At 44.2% G+C, this 23472-nt stretch overlaps 1 protein-coding gene across 2 annotated transcripts in view; it reads left to right on the forward strand.

The window, feature by feature from the left end:
• The first annotated feature begins 11629 nt into the window (after positions 1–11629).
• The window catches only part of spata1 (spermatogenesis associated 1), a 97827-nt gene continuing 85984 nt past the window's right edge, over positions 11630–23472 (forward strand). Inside the window, exon 1 of one of the 2 annotated variants that reach the window (XM_085983515.1) lies at positions 11630–11837. In XM_085983515.1, coding sequence (XP_085839641.1) covers positions 11799–11837 — 39 coding nt within the window. In that variant the 5' untranslated portion in view covers positions 11630–11798. The remainder of the gene's footprint in view (positions 11838–23472) is intronic. The other variant, XM_085983514.1, reaches the window with a different exon arrangement.

Consider the following 23472-nt stretch of genomic DNA (forward strand, 5'->3'; position numbering starts at 1 on the left):
ACTCTCGGGAGCCGCAAGCCTACATTTCGTTGTACTGCACTTGTGCACTAACAATGACAATAAAAGTTGATTTGATTTTGATTTGAAACTACAGCTAACTGACCATTCATTGGGATATAAAGCAAAAGAAAAAAATGACTTGCATTCATCGTGCCTTTCACGACCACTGGACGTCACAAGGAACTTTACAACCAATAAAGTACTTTTTGAAGCACTGTTGTAACATAGGAAATGCGGGAGCCAATCTGCGCACAGCAAGCTCTCTCAAACAGCAATGTGTTAATGACCACATGGTCTGTTGTAGTAATATATGGATTGAGGAATAACTAATGGCCAGGACACCGGCGATATCTCCCCTGCTCCTTTAAAAAATAGTGCCATGGAGATATTTTACATCCACCTGAGAGCAGACGGGGCCTCGGTTAACATCTCATCTGAAAGTCGTCACCTCCGACAGTGCAGCACTCCCTCAGTACTGCACTGGAGTGTCAGCCTAGATTTTTGCTGATGGAATTTTAGCCTTTCTAACTATAGGGCTAGAATATAAAGGGGAGTAAATTTTACTATAGCTATACAGCTCCTTGGGTAGACCACACCTGGAATACTGTGTACAGTTCTGGGCACCACACTTTAGAAAAGATACATTGGCCTTCAAAGGAGTGCCGCGCAGATTCACCAGAAAGTTGCCATGGCTCCAAGGGTTAAATTATGAGGAGAGATTCTATAAACTATGTTTGTATTCCCTGGAATATAGAAGGTTAAGGGTAATTTGATTGAGGTTTTTAAAAGGAATTGGCAGGGTAGGTAGAGAGAAACCTTTTCCGCTGGTGGGGGAGTCTAGGACAAGGGGACATAAACTTAAAATCAGAGCCAGGCCATTCAGGAGAGAAGTTAGGAAACACTTCTTCATGCAAAGGGTGATAGAAATATGAAACTTTCTCCCACAAAAAGCAGTAGATGCTGGCTCAATTAATAATTTTGAATCTGAGATTGATAGACTTTTGCTAGACATGGGTATAAAAGGATCTGGAGAAAAGGCAGGTGGATGGAGTTGCGATGCAGATGAGCTATGATCTAATTGAATGGCGGAACAGGCTCTGGGGGCTGAATGGCTTCCTCCTGTTCCTGAGTTCCTATGTTCATTGAGAGAGAGCACAAGCTACAGCTAACTCACATACAACAGCTGACTCTCCAGACCCATTATGGGTGTATACCATTCGTCAGAGCTCCGAAGAAGGGTGCTCAGCCCAAACTTTAATGTGTCTTCTCTCTTCACAGAGATGGTGACTGACCTGCCGTGCATTTCCAGCACACTTTTCAGAACATAAGAAATAGGAGCAGGAATAGGCCATTTGGCCCTTTGAGCCTGCTCCGCCATTCAATAAGATCATGGCTGATCTTCTACCTCATCTCCACTTTCCTACACTATCCCCATATCCCTTGATTCCCTTAATATCCAAAAATCTATCAATCTCTGTCTTGAATATCCTCAACGACTGAGCCTCTGGGGTAGAGAATTCCAAAGATTCACCACCCTCTGCGTGAAGACATTTCTCCTCATCTCAGTCCTAAATGGCTGACCCCATATTCTAAGGCTGTGACCCCTGGTTCTAGACTCCCCAGCCAGGGGAAACATCCTCCCTGCATCTACCCTATCAAGCCTTGTAAGAATTTTGTATGTTGCAATGAGATCACCTCTCATTCTTCTAAACTCTAGAGAATATAGGCCTAGTCTACTCAATCTCTCCTCATAGGACAATGCCCCCATCCCAGGAACCAGTCTGGTGAACCTTCGTTGCACTCCCTCTATGGCAAGTATATCCTTCCTTAGGTAAAGAGACCACAACTGTACACAATACTCCAGGTGTGGTCTCACCAGGGCCCTATATAATTGCAGTAAGACGTCTTTACTCGTATACTCAAATCCACTTGTAATAAAGGCCAACATACCATTTGCTTTCCTAATTGCTTGCTGTACCTGCATGTTAACTTTCAGTGATTCGTGTACAAGGACACCCAGGTCCCTCTGAACACCAACATTTCCCAATCTCTCACCATTTAAAAAATACTCTGCTTTTCTATTTTTCCTACCAAAGTGGATAACTTCACATTTCTCCACATTATATTCCATTTGCCATGTTCTTGCCCACTCACTTAGCCTGTCTATATCCCCTTGAATCCTCCTTGTATCCTCCTCACAACTTACATTCCCACCTAGCTTTGCATCATCAGCAAACTTGGATATATTACATTTGGTCCCCTCATCCAAATCATTGATATAGATTGTGAATAGCTGAGGCCCAAGCACTGATCCTTGCAGTACCCCACTAGTTACAGCCTGCCAACCTGAAAATGACCCGTTTATTCCTACTCTCTGTTTTCTGTCCATTAACCAATCCTCAATCCATGCTGGTATATTACCCCCAATCCCATGAGCCTTATTTTGTTTAATAACCTCTTGTGTGGCACCTTATCGAATGCCTTCTGAAAGTCCAAATACACCACATCCACTGGTTCCCCCTTACCAATTCTGTGAATTACAACCTCAAAAAACTCTAACAGATTTGTCAAACACGATTTCCCTTTCATAAATCCGTGTTGACTCTGCCCAATCCTATTATGATTTTCTAATGTCCTTAATAATAGATTCTAGCATTTTCCCTACTATTGATGGCAGGCTAACTGGTCTGTAGTTCCCCGTTTTCTCTCTCCCTCCTTTCTTAACTAGTGGGGTTACATTTGTTATTTTCCAATCCGCGGGAACCGTTCCAGAATGTATGGAATTTTGGAAAATGGCAACCAATGCATCCATTATCTCTATAGCCACCTCTTTCAAAACCCTAGTATGTAGGCCATCAGGTCCAGGGGATTTATTGGTTTTCAGTCCCATTCATTTCTCCAGTAATATTTTTTTACTAATACAACTTTCTTTCAGTTGCTCATTCTCGCTAGAGTCTTGGTTTTCCTGTATTTCCGGGAAGTTTTTCGTCTTCTTCCGCGAAGACAGACACAAAGTATTTGTTTAATTTCTTTGCCATTTCCTTATTCCCCATTATAATTTCTCCTGTCTCAGCCTGTAAGGGACCCACATTTACTTTCACTAATCTTTTCTTTTTTACATACCTATACATAGGATTACATACATAAGATTACATAGGATATATGGCACAGAAACAGGCCATTCGGCCCAACCAGTCCATGCCAGCGTTTATGCTCCACACAAACCTCCTCCCGTCTTCCCTCATCTAAATCTATCAGCGTAACCCTCTATTCCCTTCTCCCTCATATGCTTGTCTCGGCTCCCCTTAAATGCATCTATACTATTTGCTTCAACCACTCCCCGCGGTAGCGAGTTCCACATTCTCACCATTCTTTGGGTAAAGAAGTTTCTTCTGAATTCCCTATTGGATTTCTTGGTGACTATCTTATATTGATGGCCTCTAGTTATGCTCTTCTCCATAAGTGGAAACATTCCCTCTGTATCCACTCTATCAAAATTTTTCATAATTTTAAAGACCTCTATTAGGTCACCCCTCGGCCTTCTTTTTTCAAGAGAAAAGAGACCCAGCCTGTTCAACATTTCCGGGTAGGTATACCCTCGCAATTCTGGTATCATCCTTGTAAACCTTCTCTGCACCCTCTCCAGTGCCTCTATATCCTTTTATAATATGGCGACTAGAACTGTATGCAGTACTCTAAGTGTGGTCTTGTGAAGGAATAAGCCATATTTCAGAAAGATACACCATAATATGAACAGAATTCTGATATTTATTAATACATGATATACTGGGTTTAAAATCGAAAGCCTCGGAGACACAGGCTGCAAACAGAAAACAGGCTTCTGAGATAAAGATCAGTTGTTTAACAAAATTGTAAACATACAAGCTTTGAAATGGGAATTAGTTAAAAATACTAAAACAATGACCCTATTGAAATGGCAGTTTGGCACTTCCAGAGGGTCTGGGGTTTGCAACCAACACAATAAAAAGACCCAGTTTAAAGTGTTATAAACTAACACTCAGGGAAACAGGAACAGAATATTAAAAAACCATGTGCCTTTGAAAAGATGACATCAAGTAAAAGAAACACCTGCTGGTCAAATAGTTTTTATGTTAAACTTGGAAGACAGGAAACATAAGATTAAATATGCAACCACTTGAGATAGCCAGAAAACAAGTAAACACTCAGTCAAAGTGTTTTTAATTTACATATAATAAATATGATACCAACAAGAACACTTTGAAGATATGACTTCAATAGATACACCAAGCAATAACATTGTGTTTGTATTGAACTTGGAGCAGTTAGGAGACTCGAAGTCTGTTAAACCAGCTAAAAGTGATATTAAGAATTGAATGGAAAATCTTCGATAAGAATGGCATCAAACAGAAACCATTGCTGTCATATTGTTTTTATGATAGTTTATGGAACACCTAAAGGTAGAGACATAATTATGCATGCAGCAGCTAAATTGACAGTAAGAATAGAAAGCATTCAACAGAGAGAACTTCAAAGAATAAACCACTGCAAAAAGGGTATAAAAGATAGACCTTTTCAAACAGAAAGTCAGAAGTCAGATCAAACCTGTTAATTGCTATCTGCGCTATTAATTCATTAATTTTGTTGTGAATGCTTCGCACATTCAGATATAGTGCCTTTAGCTTTGACTTATTTCTCTTTTTCCCTGATATCACCTTAGTCACTGATGCCTTATTACCTTTGTTACTCTCTCTGTCCCTTCCTGACCCACACTGCTTATTTTTACCCAAAACTCTACTCTGCTCTCGAGCCTTGACATTTCTCTTGCTGCTTTTAAATTTACTCTTTCCTGAATCCACCCAGCCCCCTTCATTAGTTTAAAGCCCTGAGTACTGCCCTAGTTATTCGGTTCGCCAGGACACTGGTTGCAGCCTGGTTTAAATGGAGCCCGTCCCAAAGGGAACAGCTCCCTCATTCCCCAGTACTGGTGCCAGTGCCCCATGAACTGAAACTCCTTCCTGCCACACCACTCATGAGGCACCCATTTAAATCTCTAATTTGTTTGTCCCTATGCCAATTTGCGCGTGGCTCAGGTAACAATTCAGAGATTATTACCTTTGAGGTTCTGCTTTTTAATTTGGATCCTAGCTCCTCAAACTCCCTCAGCAGAACCTCATTCCTAGTTCTAACTATGTTGTTGGTTCCTACGTGAACCACGACAACTTGATCCTCCCCCTCCCACTCCAATTTCTTCTCCAGCCGCAAGGAGATGTCATTAACCCTGGCACCGGGCAGGCAGCACAACCTTTGGAACTCTCTGTCGCAGCTGCAGAGAACAGTATCTAGCCCCTTGACTATACTGTCCCCTACCACAACTACATTCCCTTTCACTCCCCCCACTTGAATGGCCTCCTGCACCATGGTGCCATGGTCAGCTTGCTCATCCATCATGCAGACTTTTCCTTCATCCACACAGGCAGCAAGAACCTCATACCTGTTGGGCAAGGGCAAAGGCTGAGGCTCCTCCAGCACTGCACCTGGGGTCCCCTTATCTGCCTGAGTTGCAGTCACACCCTCCTGTCCATGGCCACTAACCACACCTGTACCACTGCCTAACATAAGGGTTGTGACTGCCTCCTGGATCAAAGTGTCCAGGTAACTCTCCCCATCCCTGATGCCCCGCAATGTCTGCACCTCAGACTCCAGCTCAAAAACTCTGAGCTGAAGTTCCTCAAGATGCAGGCACTTACTACAAACGTGTTTTTCTGGGATCACAATGCTCCCCAGAAACTCCCACATTCTGCAGTTGGGTCACAGTTAGGTAATTTAGTTTACAGTGTAGTTTCTTGACTATTTACTTGATCTAGCTTAAGTTAAGGGTACTGAAATTAAATATCTACCTGTAACTCTAAGCACTACAAGTAGTGTAGGCAAAAAGCAACAACTCCTTCCCCCTCTTCTCCAAATTCCCACTGTTTCCAAATTCCCAAATAAAACACTCTGTTCAAGTCCACTCAGTTTAATCCCACTCTGTGCAGACCGCTCTGTCTTTTCTGTTTTTAGTAGGGATAACTTTGCTCAAAGATTGCTGATCAATGTTTGCGATAAGCGGCCACACAGCGTTATAGAGACAGACAATGGGCTGAAGTTTGCCATCGCTCAGAGTGCAGGTTGAGAGGCGGGTCAGCTGTCAAAATGGCAGTGATTGACAGCGGGGTGGAAGTCTGCTCTGAACCCGCCTCCTTGTTAATTTCCCAAGTGCCGACTCTGCCTGCGGTTTGCAGACCCGGCACTAAGCGATGGGTCAGACAACTGAGATACTTAAGAAGCTGCTTAAAGGTACTTAAGCAGCATTTTACCAGGTCCTAACGATTTTTCCATGCTTTTTACGAGGTTCCCAGCGCCCAGGGATCACGTCAGGTCAGTGTGTCGGGTTCTCAATGACTCTCCATTGCTGTGAGTAGTTGACAGCTGCAAAAGTGGTATAAAAGCTCCCATTTCACAGCTGTTCAATTTCCAATCTTAGAGGCTGGAGCCTTCAGGATTTGGAATACAATTTTCAGCTTTATGGAGGTTTGAAATGTTTGGAGCAAACTCTCTATCCACTGTTACCTCCTTGGAGCAACCTCTCTCAGCATTGACAGATCGCTTCTGTCATCTCAACTTCAGCTGCCATCTATTCCTTCAGCATCAGTGCCCTTGAAAAAATCTCATCTTGGTCCTCAGAATCCCACCACGCTCAGCCCCAACACCAACACCACCAGGCACACCAGCAGCACCAGCAACAACACCAGCCTTCTCCGCAATCACCTGCTGCTGAACAGGACACAGGGCATCAGCACCCGAGCACATTGCTGCCCGGGAGGCCAGAGATGGATTCACCATGGCCAAATTTACTTCACTCGACGCTGTACACCCTGGCTGCCACATGATGCGCCAGGTTGGCACCACCCCACATCAACACCAACACCAACACCAACACCATAAAGCATCCCTACAATGCCCAAGCCATTCCTTCACACTCATCACCATGGGGGCGGGGGGGTTTCCGTTATGTCTCACAATTCATTGCAACTCACTAAGCCACTTCCAAAGATGCACACAGATCTGTCCAAGAAGGCAAAGTGTTGAAAATAAAGATTTCAATCTTTAACAACACATTAACAGAAACTTTACATGAACATTGGCGTTAACACCCAACTGCCTACCCTTGTGTGTTGTTAGTTGGTATGATTGCACTAGGTTAGGGGTGTGTGTGAGGGGTGGCTAGTGAGATGGGGAAGTGATAATGTAGATAGAGAGGGATGGGTGGAGGTGGAAGGTAAGTTGGTGTGAGTAGGGATGTGCAGGAGTAGGGTAGGGAAGGCAGAGTGATGAGGATGTGATGAGTGGAACAGCGGGATGAGGTTGAGTGTGGCTTTGCAGTAACATTTTGTGATCTACTGAGATCATTGAAAGGTTTGCGCCACTGCAGCCTGGTCCTCCTGACGACATCCCTGCTTGTGTCCTCCGGTGCAATGTGCAATCAGGCTGTGTTGATCTCCTGGGGAGGTCTCTTCTGCCCATTGGAAGGGAAGAGAACCTCCCTGCGTGCTGTGACTCCCTCCATAAGCATATGGAGGGAGTAATGGGAGAGCCTGGGTGCAGCCGTGCACCTCTGTGCAGTGCTTGTCAGTGTTTGCAGCACCTCAATGCTGTAGAATACTGACAGCACAACTGTCAAAATTATTGTGGACATGGCCCCTTTAAGGAAACCGGCTGATGATGTGTCATCAAATGACATCATCAGACCTGCTTCCTATTAATTGGCTGGGAACCTTGCAGGGCTGACTTAACAAGCCCCATCAATGGAAAATCTTGTTGGAGGCCGGGATCGAGATAGGTGCAGGGTCCCCACATGCCATGGACATCGCCCGCCACGGACCCGCCGAGCCTGGAAAAATCCAGCCCAATGTTCAAGATGCAGCAGGATGCTAAAACAGGAGAGTTAGAAATCCAGAGGGATGAGCGTCAGTGGATCAAATGGCCTTTAGTTGTTCTATGTTTTTGCAAGACTTTTTGTGGTAGCAGTGGTTGTAAACTGGGATATGGTTTCATAAGAACATAAGAAATAGGAGCAGGAGTAGGCCATTTGGCTCCTCGAGCCTGCTCCGCCATTTAATGAGATCATGGCTGATCTGATCTTGGGCTCAGCTCCTTTTCCCTGCCCGCTCCCCATAACCCATCACTCCCTTATTGTTCAAAGATCTGCCTATCTCCACCTTAAATATATTCAATGACCCAGCCTCCACAGCTCTCTGGGGTAGAGAATTCCACAGATTTACGACCCTCTGAGAGATAACTGGGAAGTTTCACTGGGAAGCCTTGGTACTTTGCCCAAGGGGCCATGACCTGAGACAGTGATGGTTAGTGGGCTATTTTACCGAGGGATAGGCATCTCCACCAAAACTCATCCTGTTCTCACCTGACGTTTGCACTTTCTATGGGGGGTCACTTGACAGCTGATATTTGTTTATTTTCCCCTTCTTGGTTTTGGGGTGCTGAGGCCCATTGCTGCCTTGTCTGAGATCAGTTAACTCAAAACAAAGAAGATTTCTCAAACATGTGTGAGATGGATACTTTATCTTCCCGTTTTCCTAGAAATGAGAGTTGCATGATCAAGTGTTTGAAATTGGAAATATATTAGAACTTTGTGGGTAATACAATGCCCATGAAATGCTTAACCTTTATCCTGCCATCACATACATGGGATGAAAGGTACTCATTATTAACAAGTATTCAACTTGGTTGGAGGCAAAGTATGCATTATTGTTGGTCAAATCATTGTGTAAGACATTTTACCAGGTTGCTAAGATGAGTTATTAGCCCAGATTTTGTTGTCAAAATAATGGTGAGACTAATGGCGCTGTCCGTTATTTAAGTGTAAATGGTACAGTATCTTTAGGCGAGGTGCAGATGCGTGGTTAAACGTCAATGTTCAAAAGTTGCCATCCGAGTTGCGCTGCTCCATTGTTAGCTTTGCGAAAAAGGCATTTCGTTGTCTGCCTCACCATTTAAATGCCTTGAATGGCATGAAGTTGCTGTATTTGTGCGGTAGATACAAGCTAAACTTGCCACAGAGAGTTAAGTCTTGTAATTACGAGCGCAATTACCACTTTAACGACTTGATAGCTGTTAATTATTGCCAATCAACCTCTCTGGCACTGAAAAGTAACTACAGTAAACTCTTTCGTATCCGGCACCTACGGGACCAGGATGGTGCCGGTTGATGAAAAATTCCAGATAACAGAGAGGTAGGCAATTTTTAACGCAAAAAAAAATAAAAATCACTGACTAACTCGGCCACCGCAGGAAACTCGGACTTGGAAAAATGAAAAATGGATGGATTCGGCAAGATTAACGGTTATCTATTTTGCCGGTTATTAAAGAATTCTGGATGATGAAGTGTCATTTAAACAAGAGTTTACTGCATTACAAGTATGGAGTCTCATTCCTTCAAGTTTTAATTGTTGTTGGAGATTTTAAAAATGTCAAATTTAAAATTATTTTTTCAACTTTTCCTTTCCCTCTCTTTACTTCTCCTTCAGTACCTGATTTGACATTGAATTCACCCCCTCTAACTTACACTTCCTTCTCCATTGTTCCAATTTCTTTTTCAATCCTTCAATCTGATTGGTTCAGGAGATATCCTGTTGCTTGCCCTGTTAACTCAGGTCCCAGATGCCCTGATGCCCTCGCTGTGTCGTTATCAGCTCGCACTTTCAGCAACTTGCAAAAAATGTTAAAACCCTAAACATGCAAGGGCAAGTCTAACTAACATGCAGACGCCGTTAGGTGCCCTGCTACAGCAGAATCTGGGCCAATGTGAATGATATAATCCGCAATATGACCAGGTTGAAACAAAAAAGATGATTGAGTCAAGCAGGAGTGATTAGGTGACATGTAACTTGGGTTTTGAGATTGTAGGATAAAGAAAGGAAAGATTTGTTTTTATATTGTGTCTTTCGTCACCTCCGGTCATCCCAAAGCTCTTTATAGTCAATGAAGTACTTTTGAAAGGAAATCACTGTTGTAATGCAGGGAAATGTGGCGGCCAATGTGCACAGCAAGCTCCCACAAATAGCAAAGAAATAAGTGAGCAGATCATCTGTTTTAGATGTTGGTTGAGGGATGAATGTTGGCAAAGACACCGGGAGAACTCCCTTGGGAGTTTTCAAAATCAGCGTTGCTTATGTCTCTCTAAATTCGCGACAAGATTCGTTCACAATCATTCAATGATGCAGGCATAATGGGCCGAATGGTCTTGTTCTTTGCTGTATCGTGAATGCTGCCAGGGTAACGTTTATTTTGATTAGGTGTCATCCGTGGCTCAGTGGTAGCGCTCTCGCCTCAGAGTCAGAAGGTTGTGTGTTCGAGGGCCACTCTAGGTCCTTGAGCACATATTGGCCCAGAAATTCGGGTCTCCACGGGTGAGTACGCACGGGGTGCTCACCCGTAGGCCCAAATGGAAGTGCCAGTTTCCTGCATGCACTGCGCATGCGCGGGAAACCGGCACTTCCGTTCCCCTGGAAGAAGGGGTTAAGAGGTGGAACGCGTGCGCCGGAGAGGCAGCGCGTGCGCATCGAACTTATGTTTTTTTTGCAGGTTTTCCCGGGAGGGTAAGTCTCCGGAAGTTAGACATGTAAAAAGCAGTCGTAAGGCCTGCTTTTCACAAGGTAAGTGGTGAATTAATTAAAATTAAAACATTTTTTCCACAGGTTTATTATTTTTAAATACTTTAAAGAAAGGTAAGTTTATTTTTAGCCCCATTAGAAAATAAAATTATTTTTTCAAAAATTTAAATTATTGTTTAAAATAGTTATTTCATGTAATTTATAGTTTATTTAAAAAATGTGATGTTTAAAAAAAATGTATTTGAAGATTTAGTGATGTTTTGGGGCCCGTAGTATTTCTAAGTTTTGACAGCTCTTCCTGTCAAACTTATGAATGGAGCATTCCCTGCTCCGATTGGCTCCCCATAGCCCACGTGATCCCAGGGGACGCTTCGAGCTAACTGCGCCCCTGGGATACGCAAGCACTGCGCGCCGGCAGCTGGAGGAGGACCAAGATCAGAATCCCACACGGGCCCACAGCTCAACGGCCGGTGCGCTAGGTAAGTGCAGGTCGGGGGCTTGCACCCGCGGGAAGCCCCCGACCCGAATTTCTGGGCCAATCTAAGTTGACTAGAAACATGTGTCAATCAGTGCCAATACCGCACTCTGACTGGGCAAGACTTATGTCAATCACTGGCATAGTCGCACTTTCACTGGGCAAGACTTCTGTTAATCTGCTCCCTGAATGGGCACAGATACTGTCAATCACTGTCAATGTAGCATTCTGATTGGGCAAAGTTTCTGTTAATCTGCCCCCTGAATGGGCACAGATACTGTCAATCACTGCCAATGTAGCACGCTGATTGGGCAAAGTTTCTGTTAATCAGTCTCTGAATGGGCACAGATACTGTCAATCACTGCCAATGTAGCACTCTGATTGGGCAAAGTTTCTGTTAATCAGTCTCTGAATGGGCACAGATACTGTCAATCACTGCCAATATTGCACTCCGATTGGGCGCGACCCCTGTCCCTAACCGGTGAGTCTCAGCCAATGTCTGAGCCCTTGTGCGCTCAGCGATAGAGAGACCTGAGTGCAATTCATCCGCGGGAGAGGCGAAGAGTCAATTCGATTGGTCCCCGTTATCAGTGTTGCTGTTGTCGGAAGAAACTGCGAATTTCTACTTTCAACCGCAAGCATTCTTTGGAACCTAATAGGAGACGGGCTTCATGAGATCAGCAGGGCGCCGCAGACCTCCGAGTGCTGAGGTGAGTAAGTCCGGCTGGTCTCCCGGCGCATTTAGCGTTTTATGTATATAGTCATATAAAATATTGCAACTAAATAATCACTGATCGGCAGCATCCGTCATGGGTTGTGGGAAATGCACGGTGCCACCGGGCAGTGGTCTACTTTGAGCAGAAGTTATGAGTTAGAAAAGCCTGGCATATACAGCAAGACCATTAACACCTGAAAGGACAGGTAAGAGAGACCCATCATAGAAATTTAGGCACAGAAGGAGACCATTCAGGCCATCCTGTCTGTGCCTGCTGTAAAAGAGCTCTCCGGCCTAATCCCACTTTCCAACTCTTGCTCCTTAGCCCTGTAGGTTACAACACTTCAAGTGTATATCCAAGTACTTTTTAAATGTTATGAGGGTCTCTGCCTCTACCACCCTTTCAGGCAGTGAGCTTCAGACCTCTGGGTGAAAAATGTTCTCCTCAACTCCCCTCTAATCCTTCTACCAGTTACTTTAAATCTCTGCCCCCTGGTTATTGACCTCTCTGCTGGGGGAAATAGATCCTTCCTATCCACTCTATCTCAGCCCCTCATAATTTCATACACCTCAGTTAAATCTCCCCTCAGCCTCCTCTGTTCCAAAGAAAACAACCCCCAGCCTATCCAGTCTTTCCCCATAGCTAAAATTCTCCATCCTCGTAAATCTCCCCTTCTTCTCTGTACCCTCTTTAGTGCAATCACATCGTCCGAACTGTAGAAGGAAAGTGGGCAGCCCTTTCACAGAACTTGTTGAAAGAGGATGGGAAGGAGGAGGGAGGAGGGAACAGCTAAACAAGTAGAGAGAGATGGGTCAAATAAATATGTTAACTTTCCTACATTGCAACAGTGACTACACTTCAAAAGTACTTCATTTGTTGTAAAGAGCTACATAAATGTAAGTCCTTTTTTCATATCACATCTCAAAGTCGTGACTGTTGTTACATAGACGAACGGAGCAGCCATTCTGCACCAACATCTCAAACAGCAGGTAGTCCTTTAGTTCCATTGGTCAATGTTGAACAGAGAGCACTCCTTGCTGTTACATCAAGTTACATGGAGTCTAAAGCACAGAAACAAGCCATTCAGCCCAACTGGTCTATGCCAGTGTTTATGCTCCACATGTGCCTCCTTCCACCCCTCTTCATCTCATCCTATCAGCATATCCTTCTATTTCATTCTCGCTCATCTACTTGTCTAGCTTCCCCTTTTCTACAGCTATGCTAGTCGCCTCAACCACTCCCTGTGGTAGCGAGTTCCACATTCTAACCACTCTCTGGGTAAAGAAGTTACTCCTCAATTCCCTATTGGATTTATTAGTGACTGTCTTATATTTATGACCTCTAGTTTTGCACTCTCTCACAAGTGGAAACATTTTCTCGACGTCTACCATGTTGTTATCTTAAAAAACTCTATCAGGTCATCCTCTGTCTTTTTTTTTCTGGAGAAACGAGTGCCAGTCTGTTCAGTCTTTCCTGATAAGCTATGTTCCCTTGAAAGCTCCCGCTCAGACCGCTCATGGGCTTCTCCACTGTAAATACCGTGCATGCGTGGAAATTTAAAGGGACCATGCACTAAAGGAAACAGGCGCTGCAGCTTACAGGGAACATTGCTGATGAGTATATCCTCTCAGTTCTGGTATAATCCTTGTGAATCTTTTTTTGCACCTTCTCCAAATCTCTATATCCTTTTTTATAATATGGAGACCAGAACTGTGAACAGTATGCAAGTGTGTTCTTCAAGTAATACCACGGGATCTTTTAACGTCCACCTCAATAGGCAGACAGGACAACTTGTTCTTTAGCTGAAAGATTAAAGCAAACAGCTCAGACAATGCAATGCTCCCTCAATAGCACAGTAAATATTGGGAGTGCCAGCCTGGATTATGCACTAAATCCTAGTGTAAACCTTGAAGCCACAGCCTTCGAACCTATAGTAATCTGGGATGTAATGTTTAAGTTATCCACCAGATGGAGCCAAATATTAAGGGTTCACATTTACCAGTATTTAAGGTATGTATTCAATGTCCTGGTACACCAGTTAATACGGTAATGTGGCATTGCATTATGGGTATGACTCAGGTGGATCCTCCATCTTGTCTCGTGCAATAAGAAATGTGCCTGGCCTCCAGCTTGTAAGAGATATGTTCCTCTGCTACACCGTGTAAATAAACAGCTGGGTTTGTTCCTAATATCTCGCTTCTCTCAGTTTCTGACCTTACCACTCGGATATCACATATTGGCGACGAGGATCGACAGATCACATCTTGACGAAGAAAAAAAAAGAAAAGGAGCACTGAATAACTGATCATGGCTGCTACGGTAGGAAAGATCTCTGCTTTTAATGTTCAGACGCAGACCTGGGATGAATACTGCGAGGTGTTGATGCATTTCTTTGAAGCAAATGATATAGATGATGTCGGAAAAAGGAGAGCTATTCTGCTCACTTCCGTGGGAAGTCAGACGTTTAGTTTAATGAGAAACTTATGCAGTCCTGAAAAGCCTGGAGACAGATCATTTGCTAACTTAGTGGCCTTACTGAAGGACTGAGTGAGATTGTAAAGCGTTTCAAATTTAATTAACGGAACAGAAAACCGGGAGAGACTGTATTGGATTATGTAGCGGTGTTGAGGAAATTGGCACACGATTGCAATTATGGCAACAACCTGAAAGACATGCTGAGAGATAGGCTAGTTTGCGGGATAATGGATGATCGAATGCAGCGGAGATTATTATCCGAGACTGGGCTTACGTATGAAAAAGCGTTGGAACTTGCTCAAGCCATAGAGACAGCGAACTGAGATGTAAAAGAAATACAAGGTTCAGACTGGGCTACTACAAAGCAAGTTGCAGGTCAGGTTATTGTGCACAAGTTAAATATGCGTCAGAAACCACAACGTGAGCATGTAAAGGCATGTTATAGATGCAATGGCGATCACCTGGCGAGGGAATGCAGGTTTCTGGAGGAAAAGTCCACAAGTGTGGGGGAAAAAAGGACACATAAAACGTGCATGCAGGGCAAAAGCAATCGTGGAGGAATACAAACCAAAAGGGGGAGGAAAGCAAAACCTAGGAAGAGAAGTGAAAAAACAGGGAGCACATCACATCAGCGGAGAAGCTGAGAAAGAAGACGATATGTTCATAATGCATAGTATGGTAGAGAACATTCCAAAAGTGGATCCTATCACTTTGCAACTGACAGTAAATGACTCTAAGGTCAACTTTGAAGTGGATACAGGATGCGGTGTGACCATAATGAACAGGGAGGAGTACTCAAAATTGTGGAACCGTGCAAAAGTTCCAGAGTTAAAGTCTTGCTCTATGCAGCTTAAAACATATACCGGTGAACGAGTGGCGACATTGGGTACAGCTACTGTAACTGTGCAACACAGGGACACAGTGGAACAGCTACCTGTAGTTGTAGTATCGGGTTCCGGACCAAACCTGTTAGGTCGGGGATGGATACAAGAACTTAGATTGGGGAGCAATAAATCAAATAGAGGGAGGCAAACAGTTGTCTTTGCAAGAAGTGTTGATTGAACATGAGAATGTGTTCAAGGAAGAACTTGGCACATTTAATGGCCCCCCAGCTAAGATTTATGTAGACAAGGAGGCACTGCCAAGGTTTTTTAAACAACGACCTGTGCCGTATGCCATGAAACTGAAGGTAGAGGATGAGCTTTACCGTCTTTTGAGAGAGAACATACTGGAACCCGTGAAATGTTCAGAATGGGCAGCTCCCATTGTACCTGTTTTAAAACCGGACAATTCGGTAAGACTCTGTGGAGATTATAAATTGACAGTAAATAGGGTGTCTAAACTAGAACAGTATCCTATTCCCAAAACAGAGGATCTCTTTGCGAACCTGGCTGGAGGGAAGAAATTCACGAAGTTGGATATGAGTCATGCATACTTGCAGATTACACTAGATGAGGAATCCAAGAAGTATGTAACCATAAATACACACAAGGGTTTGTTTACCTATAACCGCTTACCATTCGGTGTCTCATCTAGTCCAGCTATTTTCCAGAGGACTATCGAGGGTGTACTGCAAGGGATCCCACATGTTTCAATCTATCTGGATGACATTCTGGCGACGGGAAGAACTGACCAGGAGCATCTGAGCACTCTGAGAGAGGTACTACAAAGATTGGATAAGGCTGGGTTACGGCTCAAGAGGCGTAAGTGCACTTTCCTGGGGAATGAGGCCGTGTTCCTGGGACACAGAGTGGACGCCACCGGGCTCCATCCAATCAAGGAGAAGGTACAAGCACTGCAGGAGGCCCCAGCTCCTACCAATGTGACTGAGTTAAAAGCTTACCTGGGACTGCTAAACTATTATAACAGATTTTTACCAAACTTGGCAACAGTGTTAGCACCTCTTCACAAACTTCTGCGCAAGGAGACGCAGTGGGAAGAGGAACAGAGGGTTTCATTTGAACAGTCCAAGAAACTGATGCTGTCCTCGGATGTGCTGGTTCACTACAATGCAGAGAAAGACATCATTCTCTCTTGTGATGCTTCACCTTACGGGGTGGGGGCGGTTCTTTCACACAGCTTGGAAGATGGAACAGAAAGACCAATAGGGTTTATGTCTCGAACTCTGACACCGGCGGAAATAAACTATTCCCAGTTAGATAAAGAGGGGTTAGCAGTAATGTTTGGGTTACAGAGGTTTCACAAGTACATATATGGCAGGAAATTCACCATATGCACCGATCATAAACCTCTTCTATATCTTTTTAATGAAATGAAAGCAGTACCACAGATGGTGTCACCCCGGATCCAGAGGTGGGCAGTGACGTTGAGGGCATATGAGTATGTCATCATTTACAAGGCGGGCAAGTACCATGGGAAAGCAGATGCCTTGAGCCATCTTCCACTGCCAGGTACACCTATCCGTGCAGCTCCAGAGGACAGAGTTTTGATGTTGGAGGACATGGACACGGCAATTGTGACCGCAGAACAAGTAAGGACATGGACCGGTAAAGATTCAGTACTGTCTAGAGTCCGAGAATATGTGATGGGTTGGCCACAGCATCCGGAAGGGACTGATTTCATACCTTACAGTGTCAGGAAGACAGAGCTGGTGTGCAGGATGGTTGCGTGTTGTGGGGAGCACGAGTGATTATTCCACAGCCAGCACGACAGTCTATCCTAGGGCAACTACATCAGTGTCATCCTGGAGTTTCGTGTATGAAAGCCTTGGCAAGGAGTTACTTGTGGTGGCCAAAGCTAGATGAGGAGATAGAAAATCTAGTCAAGACATGCAGCACTTGTCAAGTACACAGGAAGGCACCAGCAACGGCTCCTCTCCACCCCTGGGAGTGGCCGGATAAACCATGGAGAAGATTACATGTAGATTATGCGGGTCCATTCATGGGAAAGATGTTCCTCATAATCATTGATGCCCATTCCAAATGGATGGATGTTTATCCTGTAAATTCTGCTTCATCTACTGTTACTATAGACTGCCTGCATAGGAGTTTTAGTAATCAAGGGCTACCGGAGATCGTAGTAAGTGACAATGCCACGTGTTTTGTGAGTACAGAAACAAAAGAGTTCATGAGAAACAATGGCATAGTGTACGTGACCTCAGCTCCATATCATCCGTCTTCAAATGGACTTGCGGAGAGAGCCGTACAAACATTTAAGGAGATGATGAAAAAAGGTGTGGAAGGGAGTTTGGCAGCCAAGGTGTCACGAGTTCTGTTCAGCTACAGAATAACACCTCAATCTACCACAGGACTCTCTCCTGCTGAGCTGTTGTTAGGACGTCGACTACGCTCCACTCTTGACCTGGTTCACCCAGATCTAAAAAGGAAGGTGGAAAACCGACAAATCAAACAAAAGGAGAACCATGACAGAAGGACAAAGAGCCGCAGTTTTGGAGAAGGAGATGCGGTCCTTACCAGGAATTTCAGTTATGGTCCAAAATGGATTCCTGGCATCCTAGACTCAATGACCGGTCCAGTATCATATACGGTCATGGTGGGAACTGGTCAGGTAGTACGCAGACATGTAGATCAGATACTGACCAGACAAGGGGAAATCGAAATGGAGGTTCCAGAGAAGATGTCGGAGGACAAGTTGGCCCCCAGTTATCCAAATGCATCGGTGGTACCACCACCACGAACAGAGCCAGTTCCACCTGGACCCCTTCGTCAAGAGGAAACCATCGTAGCAGAGTCAGATACTCTTGAGTACTGCTCAGGAGCAGCAGGTGGCTCTACCACAACCAAGCAGGGACTTGACTGTAAGACGTTCACCAAGGACTCAGAAGCCGCCAGAGAGATTGATAACGACCTGCTAGATTCGTTCAGTATGGACTATCGTTTAAAGGAGTTTCCTTATGGGACTTTTTAAGAATATTGTTAAGAAATTAATGTTCAACTTAAGAGGGGAGGGATATAGTAATCTGGGATGTAATGTTTAAGTTATCCACCAGATGGAGCCAAATATTAAGGGTTCACATTTACCAGTATTTAAGGTAATGGGTCATGTATTCAATGTCCTGGTACACCAGTTAATACGGTAATGTGGCATTGCATTATGGGTATGACTCAGAGGTGGATCCTCCATCTTGTCTCGTGCAATAAGAAATGTGCCTGGCTTCCAGCTTGTAAGAGATATGTTCCTCTGCTACACCGTGTAAATAAACAGTTGGGTTTGTTCCTAATATCTCGCTTCTCTCAGTTTCTGACCTTACCACTCGGATATCACAGAACCCAGAGGCAAGGTTGCTACCAAGACTGCTGCCAAGCTAGAGGCAGCTATTTTTCATTAAATAAAAGAACTGAAAAGGGGTGAAAGGGATTATAAACAATAGGTCAAGCAGGCCGTGAAAAGTTATTAGAAAGACAAAAGGGGCTCCAAAATTGAAAGGAGTAAAGCAGAATTTAAAAAAAAAATTTGTTCCTGGGATATGAGCATCGCTGGCAAGGCCAGCATTTATTGCCCATCCCTAATTGCCCTCGAAGGTGGTGATGTGCTGCCGCCTTAAACAGCTGCAGTCCGTGTAGTGAAGGTACCCCCACAGTACTGTTAGGGATGGAGTTCCAGGATTTTGTCCCAGCGACGATGAAGGATCGGCGATATATTTCCAAGTCAGGATGGTGTGTGACTTGGAGGGGAACTTGCAGGTGATGGTGTTCCCATGCGCCTGCTGCCCTTGTCCTTCTAGGTGGTGGAGGTCGCGGGTTTGGGAAGTGCTGTTGAAGAAGCCTTGGCGAGTTGCTGCAGTGCATCTTGTAGATGGTGCACACTGCAGCCACGGTGCGCCGGTGGTGGAGGGAGTGAATGTTTAAGGTGGTGGATGGGGTGCCAATCAAGTGGGCTGCTTTGTCCTGGATGGTGTCGAGCTTTGAGTGTTATTGGAGCTGCACTCATCCAGGCAAGTGGAGGGTACTCCATTACATTCTTGACTCGTGCCTTGTAGATGTTGGAAAGGCATTGGGGAATCAGGAGGTGAGACACTCGTCACAATACCCAGCCTCTGACCTGCTCTTGTAGCCACAATATTTATGTGGCTGGTCCAGTTAAGGTTCTGGTCAATGGTGACCCCCAGGATATTGATCTTGGGGGATTTGGTGATAGTAATGCTGTTGAATGTCAAGGGGCTGTCTTGTTGGAGATAGTCATTGCCTGGCACTTGTGTGGCGCAAATGTTACTTTCCACTTATCAGCCCAAGCCTGAATGTCATCCAGGTGTTGCTGCATGCGGGCACGGACTGCTTCATTATATGAGGAGTTGCGAATGGAACTGAATACTCTGCAATCATCAGCGAACATCCCCAAATTCTGACCTTATGATGGAGGAAAGGTCATTGATGAAGCAGCTGAAGATGGTTGGGCCTAGGACACTGCCCTGAGGAACTCCTGCAGCGATGTCATGGGACTGAGATGATTGGCCTCCAACAACCATCTTCCTTTATGCTAGGTATGACTCCAGCCAGTGGAGAGTTTCCCCCCCCCCCCCCCCCCTCGATTCCCATTGACTTCAGTTTTACTAGGGCTCCTTGATGCCACACTCGGTCAAATGCTACCTTGATGTCAAGGACAGCCACTCTCGCCCTCACCTCTGGAATTCAGCTCCTTTGTCCATGTTTGGACCAAGGCTGTAATGAGGTCGGGAGCCGAGTGGTCCTGGCGGAACCCAAACTGGGCATCAGTGACCAGGATATTGGTGAGTAAGTGCCGCTTGACAGCACTGTCGACGACACCTTCCATCACTGGGTGAAACTGAGAGGAAAATAGGAGAGGTGGTTTAAAAGAAAGAACTTGAATTTATATAGCGCCTTTTATGACTTCAAAATGTCTCAAAGTGCTTCACAGCCAATGAACTCCTCTTGAAGTGCAGTCACTGTAGTAGGGAAATACGACAGCTAATTTGCACAAAGCACAGTCTCACAAACAGCAATGAGATGAATGACCAGATCCTCTATTTTAGTGATGTTGGCTGAGGGATAATATTGGGCACTCGGAAAACTCCCTTTCCCTTTGAATAGTGCTATGGGATCATTTACTGTTGAGGGTAGGTTGGGCCTAGGTTTGATGTCTCATCTGACAATGCAGAACTCTCTCAACACTGCACTGAAGTGTTGGCCTAAATTATGTGCTCACGTTGCTGGAATGGGGCTTGAACCCACTACCTTGTGTTTCAGGGGCGAGAGTACTACCATTGACCCCAAGGATGGCATTTAAGGTTTAAGGTTTGAAGTCAATATTTAGATCAGGGGGCTCTAAAGTACCTAAGAAGAAAAATGAGATACTGTTCCTGAAGTTTGTGATGATCTTCATTGTAGCAATGTAGGACAACAAAAATGGAAAGATTGGAATGCGAATGGAGCGATTCAGAGCTAGTTGGAGGTCAGGATTGTGCTCGAGAGTGCAGTGGAGAGAACATTGCAGTTGATTGCTAGCATGAAAAAGGGTTCAGAGCAATTATGAACTGCAGATTCTGGTGAAATGTCTACTGACAATACAAGCTAGCCCTCCAGGTTGAGGGGTAGTGTAGCAGGAGCCTGGGAACACACTTTAACCTACAAAGTGGGGAAAAACACAATTATGTTTTTGAGATATATATCTAAAAGTCTTGTGCCTAGTGCCTAACTTCATCATAATGGTAAAACAGTAAAATTTATATTGAAACATGTAGGAAAGAGACCGGTTGAAAGCAGAAAAAACAGATATTAAAAGTTCCATTGAAAGTTTTCTTTCCTCTTCCTCCTTGATCCTTACAACCACACTCCCACCGTTAGTTTTTCCAAAGCTGACCTACCACACATTTCCGCACTCCTTCTGCTCTACCATTTGGTGACGGGGCCTTTTGGAACTACCTTGCTAAACCGTTGTCTTGCTACATAGCTCCCTAACTTGAAAATCATCCGTAAAAGATATCTCTCTGATAGCGCCTATGGTCAACTCCCTTAGTGCCCCTTCTATTCCTCCATCTTTTAGATTGTCTCCCTTGGTAAATTTTGCTACATTTAAAGGAATTTTGGGTTTTGCACTAGATATTTACTTGGGTTCAGTGTCACTGGTCAGACCCATAAAAGGACCTTGCTTCCCCTATTATCTGGAGTGCACCTTTTGCTGCCCAATATGTAGTAGCCAAACACAGGAATCATAACCTTTGCTCTGTGTATTGGCTACTGAAATATCGCACGTGATTTCTCTCTAAGGAAGGCGGACTGAAAAGCACTCTCAAGATGAGGTATGGCTTCAAACCAACAAGCTGGTTTATTTTACATTAAGTACATGTATCAACAGCATATATCTTTCAGAACAGTCAATTTCCTATGCTTCCTGGATTATGAAAAATAAAGATGAAAATACTAACTCTGAGCATGGATCCATCACCCCCAGTTAGGCCTTTCACGCTAGCTGGTCCATGCTTGAAAAAACACAATAGCCAGCTTCTAACTGCTGTCAGGGCACAGCTCACTTACTTTGAGAGAGGTCTGTGAGGTCAAGGGTCCACTGAGCTATCAATCAAAGTCACCACACTGATTGAAATGCCTCTCCTTTGTCGTGGGGACATAAGGCTCTTAAATGTCTGTCTTCGCTAAGCACCCTGAGGTGCAAATGGAACGAGGCGACATCTGACTGATCAGTTAGGAGTCAGAAGGGACCCGTTTCATCAGAATAGGGTGAACTGTTTGAGAATGCTCATAACAATTCACCCTTTTGTTTACTAATTAACATTCCAATTTACTATGGTAACCAGCCTGGACTTAGTGCTGCTGGCTTGTTGAGATAAACTGCTGAATTTAACCTTGAATAAATATAAGACAAAAAAAATCCAGTTTAGGCAATGCAGGTAAAACCCAAATTGTTACAGGTGCAATACCAATGCAAGTTGCTTTTTGAAAGACTACTAAAAATGTTTGCAAGTAACCAATCAACAATGATCAGTCAGCAAAACCTGCCAAAGGAAAAAACTTGCATTTATATAGCGCCTTTCACATCCTCAGGACATCATAGCCAATGAAGTGTAGTCACTGTTACCAGTAAAACAAGTAGAAAGGGAAACCATTAAATGGCTCACTTTTTTACAAACTTTTTTTGGTGACCATCTTGGTGTATGATTAAGATGAGAGACTTAGTACTGGAAATAAGGTTTGTACATAAAGACACACAAGTGCTAAACTTGTAAGCAATTAAATCAGCAGTGGCGTTTTGCTCGTTCGAAATGTCTAACCGCATTGTGCCTCTCTGAGAAGCCCAGGGCTTAAGTTTGTGAGGTTTTGTGGAGCTGTCACGTTCAGCTGAAGAGGCTGAATAAGGTAAACAGATAACAACCCCGAGAATATTTCGTGGTTGACAGCAAGTCTGATAATTCAGAGTGTATCAGAGTTTGCTGGTTTTAAGCCCTGATCTTTTCCCCCTCTGTTGCCCATCGATGGAAAATTACTTGGAAATTGAAACATCCTGGGGAAACTGGTATTAGAAGTGAAGGCACTTGGAATTTGTCTCTCTTTGGGAAGGAGGGGAACATCAAAGCAACAGGACGCATGATGTTTGGAATGTCATTTGCGGTAACAGTCACAGGAAATCAATGTAAGTTACTGTATTGAAGGAATTATTTATTTTATAAATGCGACAGGTTACACGTGATAAATGAATCATTACATTACGTAGAATTTACAGCACAGAAGTAGGATATTCAGCCTAACGGGGTTATGCCAGTGTTTATGCTCCACACAAGCCTTTTCCCACCTTACTTCATCTCACTCTATTAACATATTTCCAGTTTTGAAGAAGGGTTCGACCCGAAACGTCAACTCAAATTTCTCTCCACGGATGTTGCCTGACCTGAGTTTTTCCAGCATTTTCTGTTGTTATTTTGGATTTCCAGCATCTGCAGTATTTTGCTATCATCCATCTATTCCTTGCTCCCTCATGTACTTATCTAGCTTCCCCTTAAATGCGTTTATGCTATTCGCCTCAACCACTCAACGTGGTAGAGAGTTCCACATTCTAACCACTCCGAGTAAAGAGGTTTCTCCTGAATTCCTTTAAGATTTATTGGTGACTTTTATATTGATGGCCCCTAGTTTTGGACTCCTTCCCACCCCCCCACAAGGGGAAACATCTTCTCTACGTCCACCCTATCGAACCCCTTCATAAT

The sequence above is a fragment of the Somniosus microcephalus genome, chromosome 3, assembly GCF_052327205.1.
Source record: "Somniosus microcephalus isolate GS21.2 chromosome 3, FLI_Smic_1.0, whole genome shotgun sequence".
Classification (NCBI taxonomy): Eukaryota; Metazoa; Chordata; class Chondrichthyes; order Squaliformes; family Somniosidae; genus Somniosus; species Somniosus microcephalus.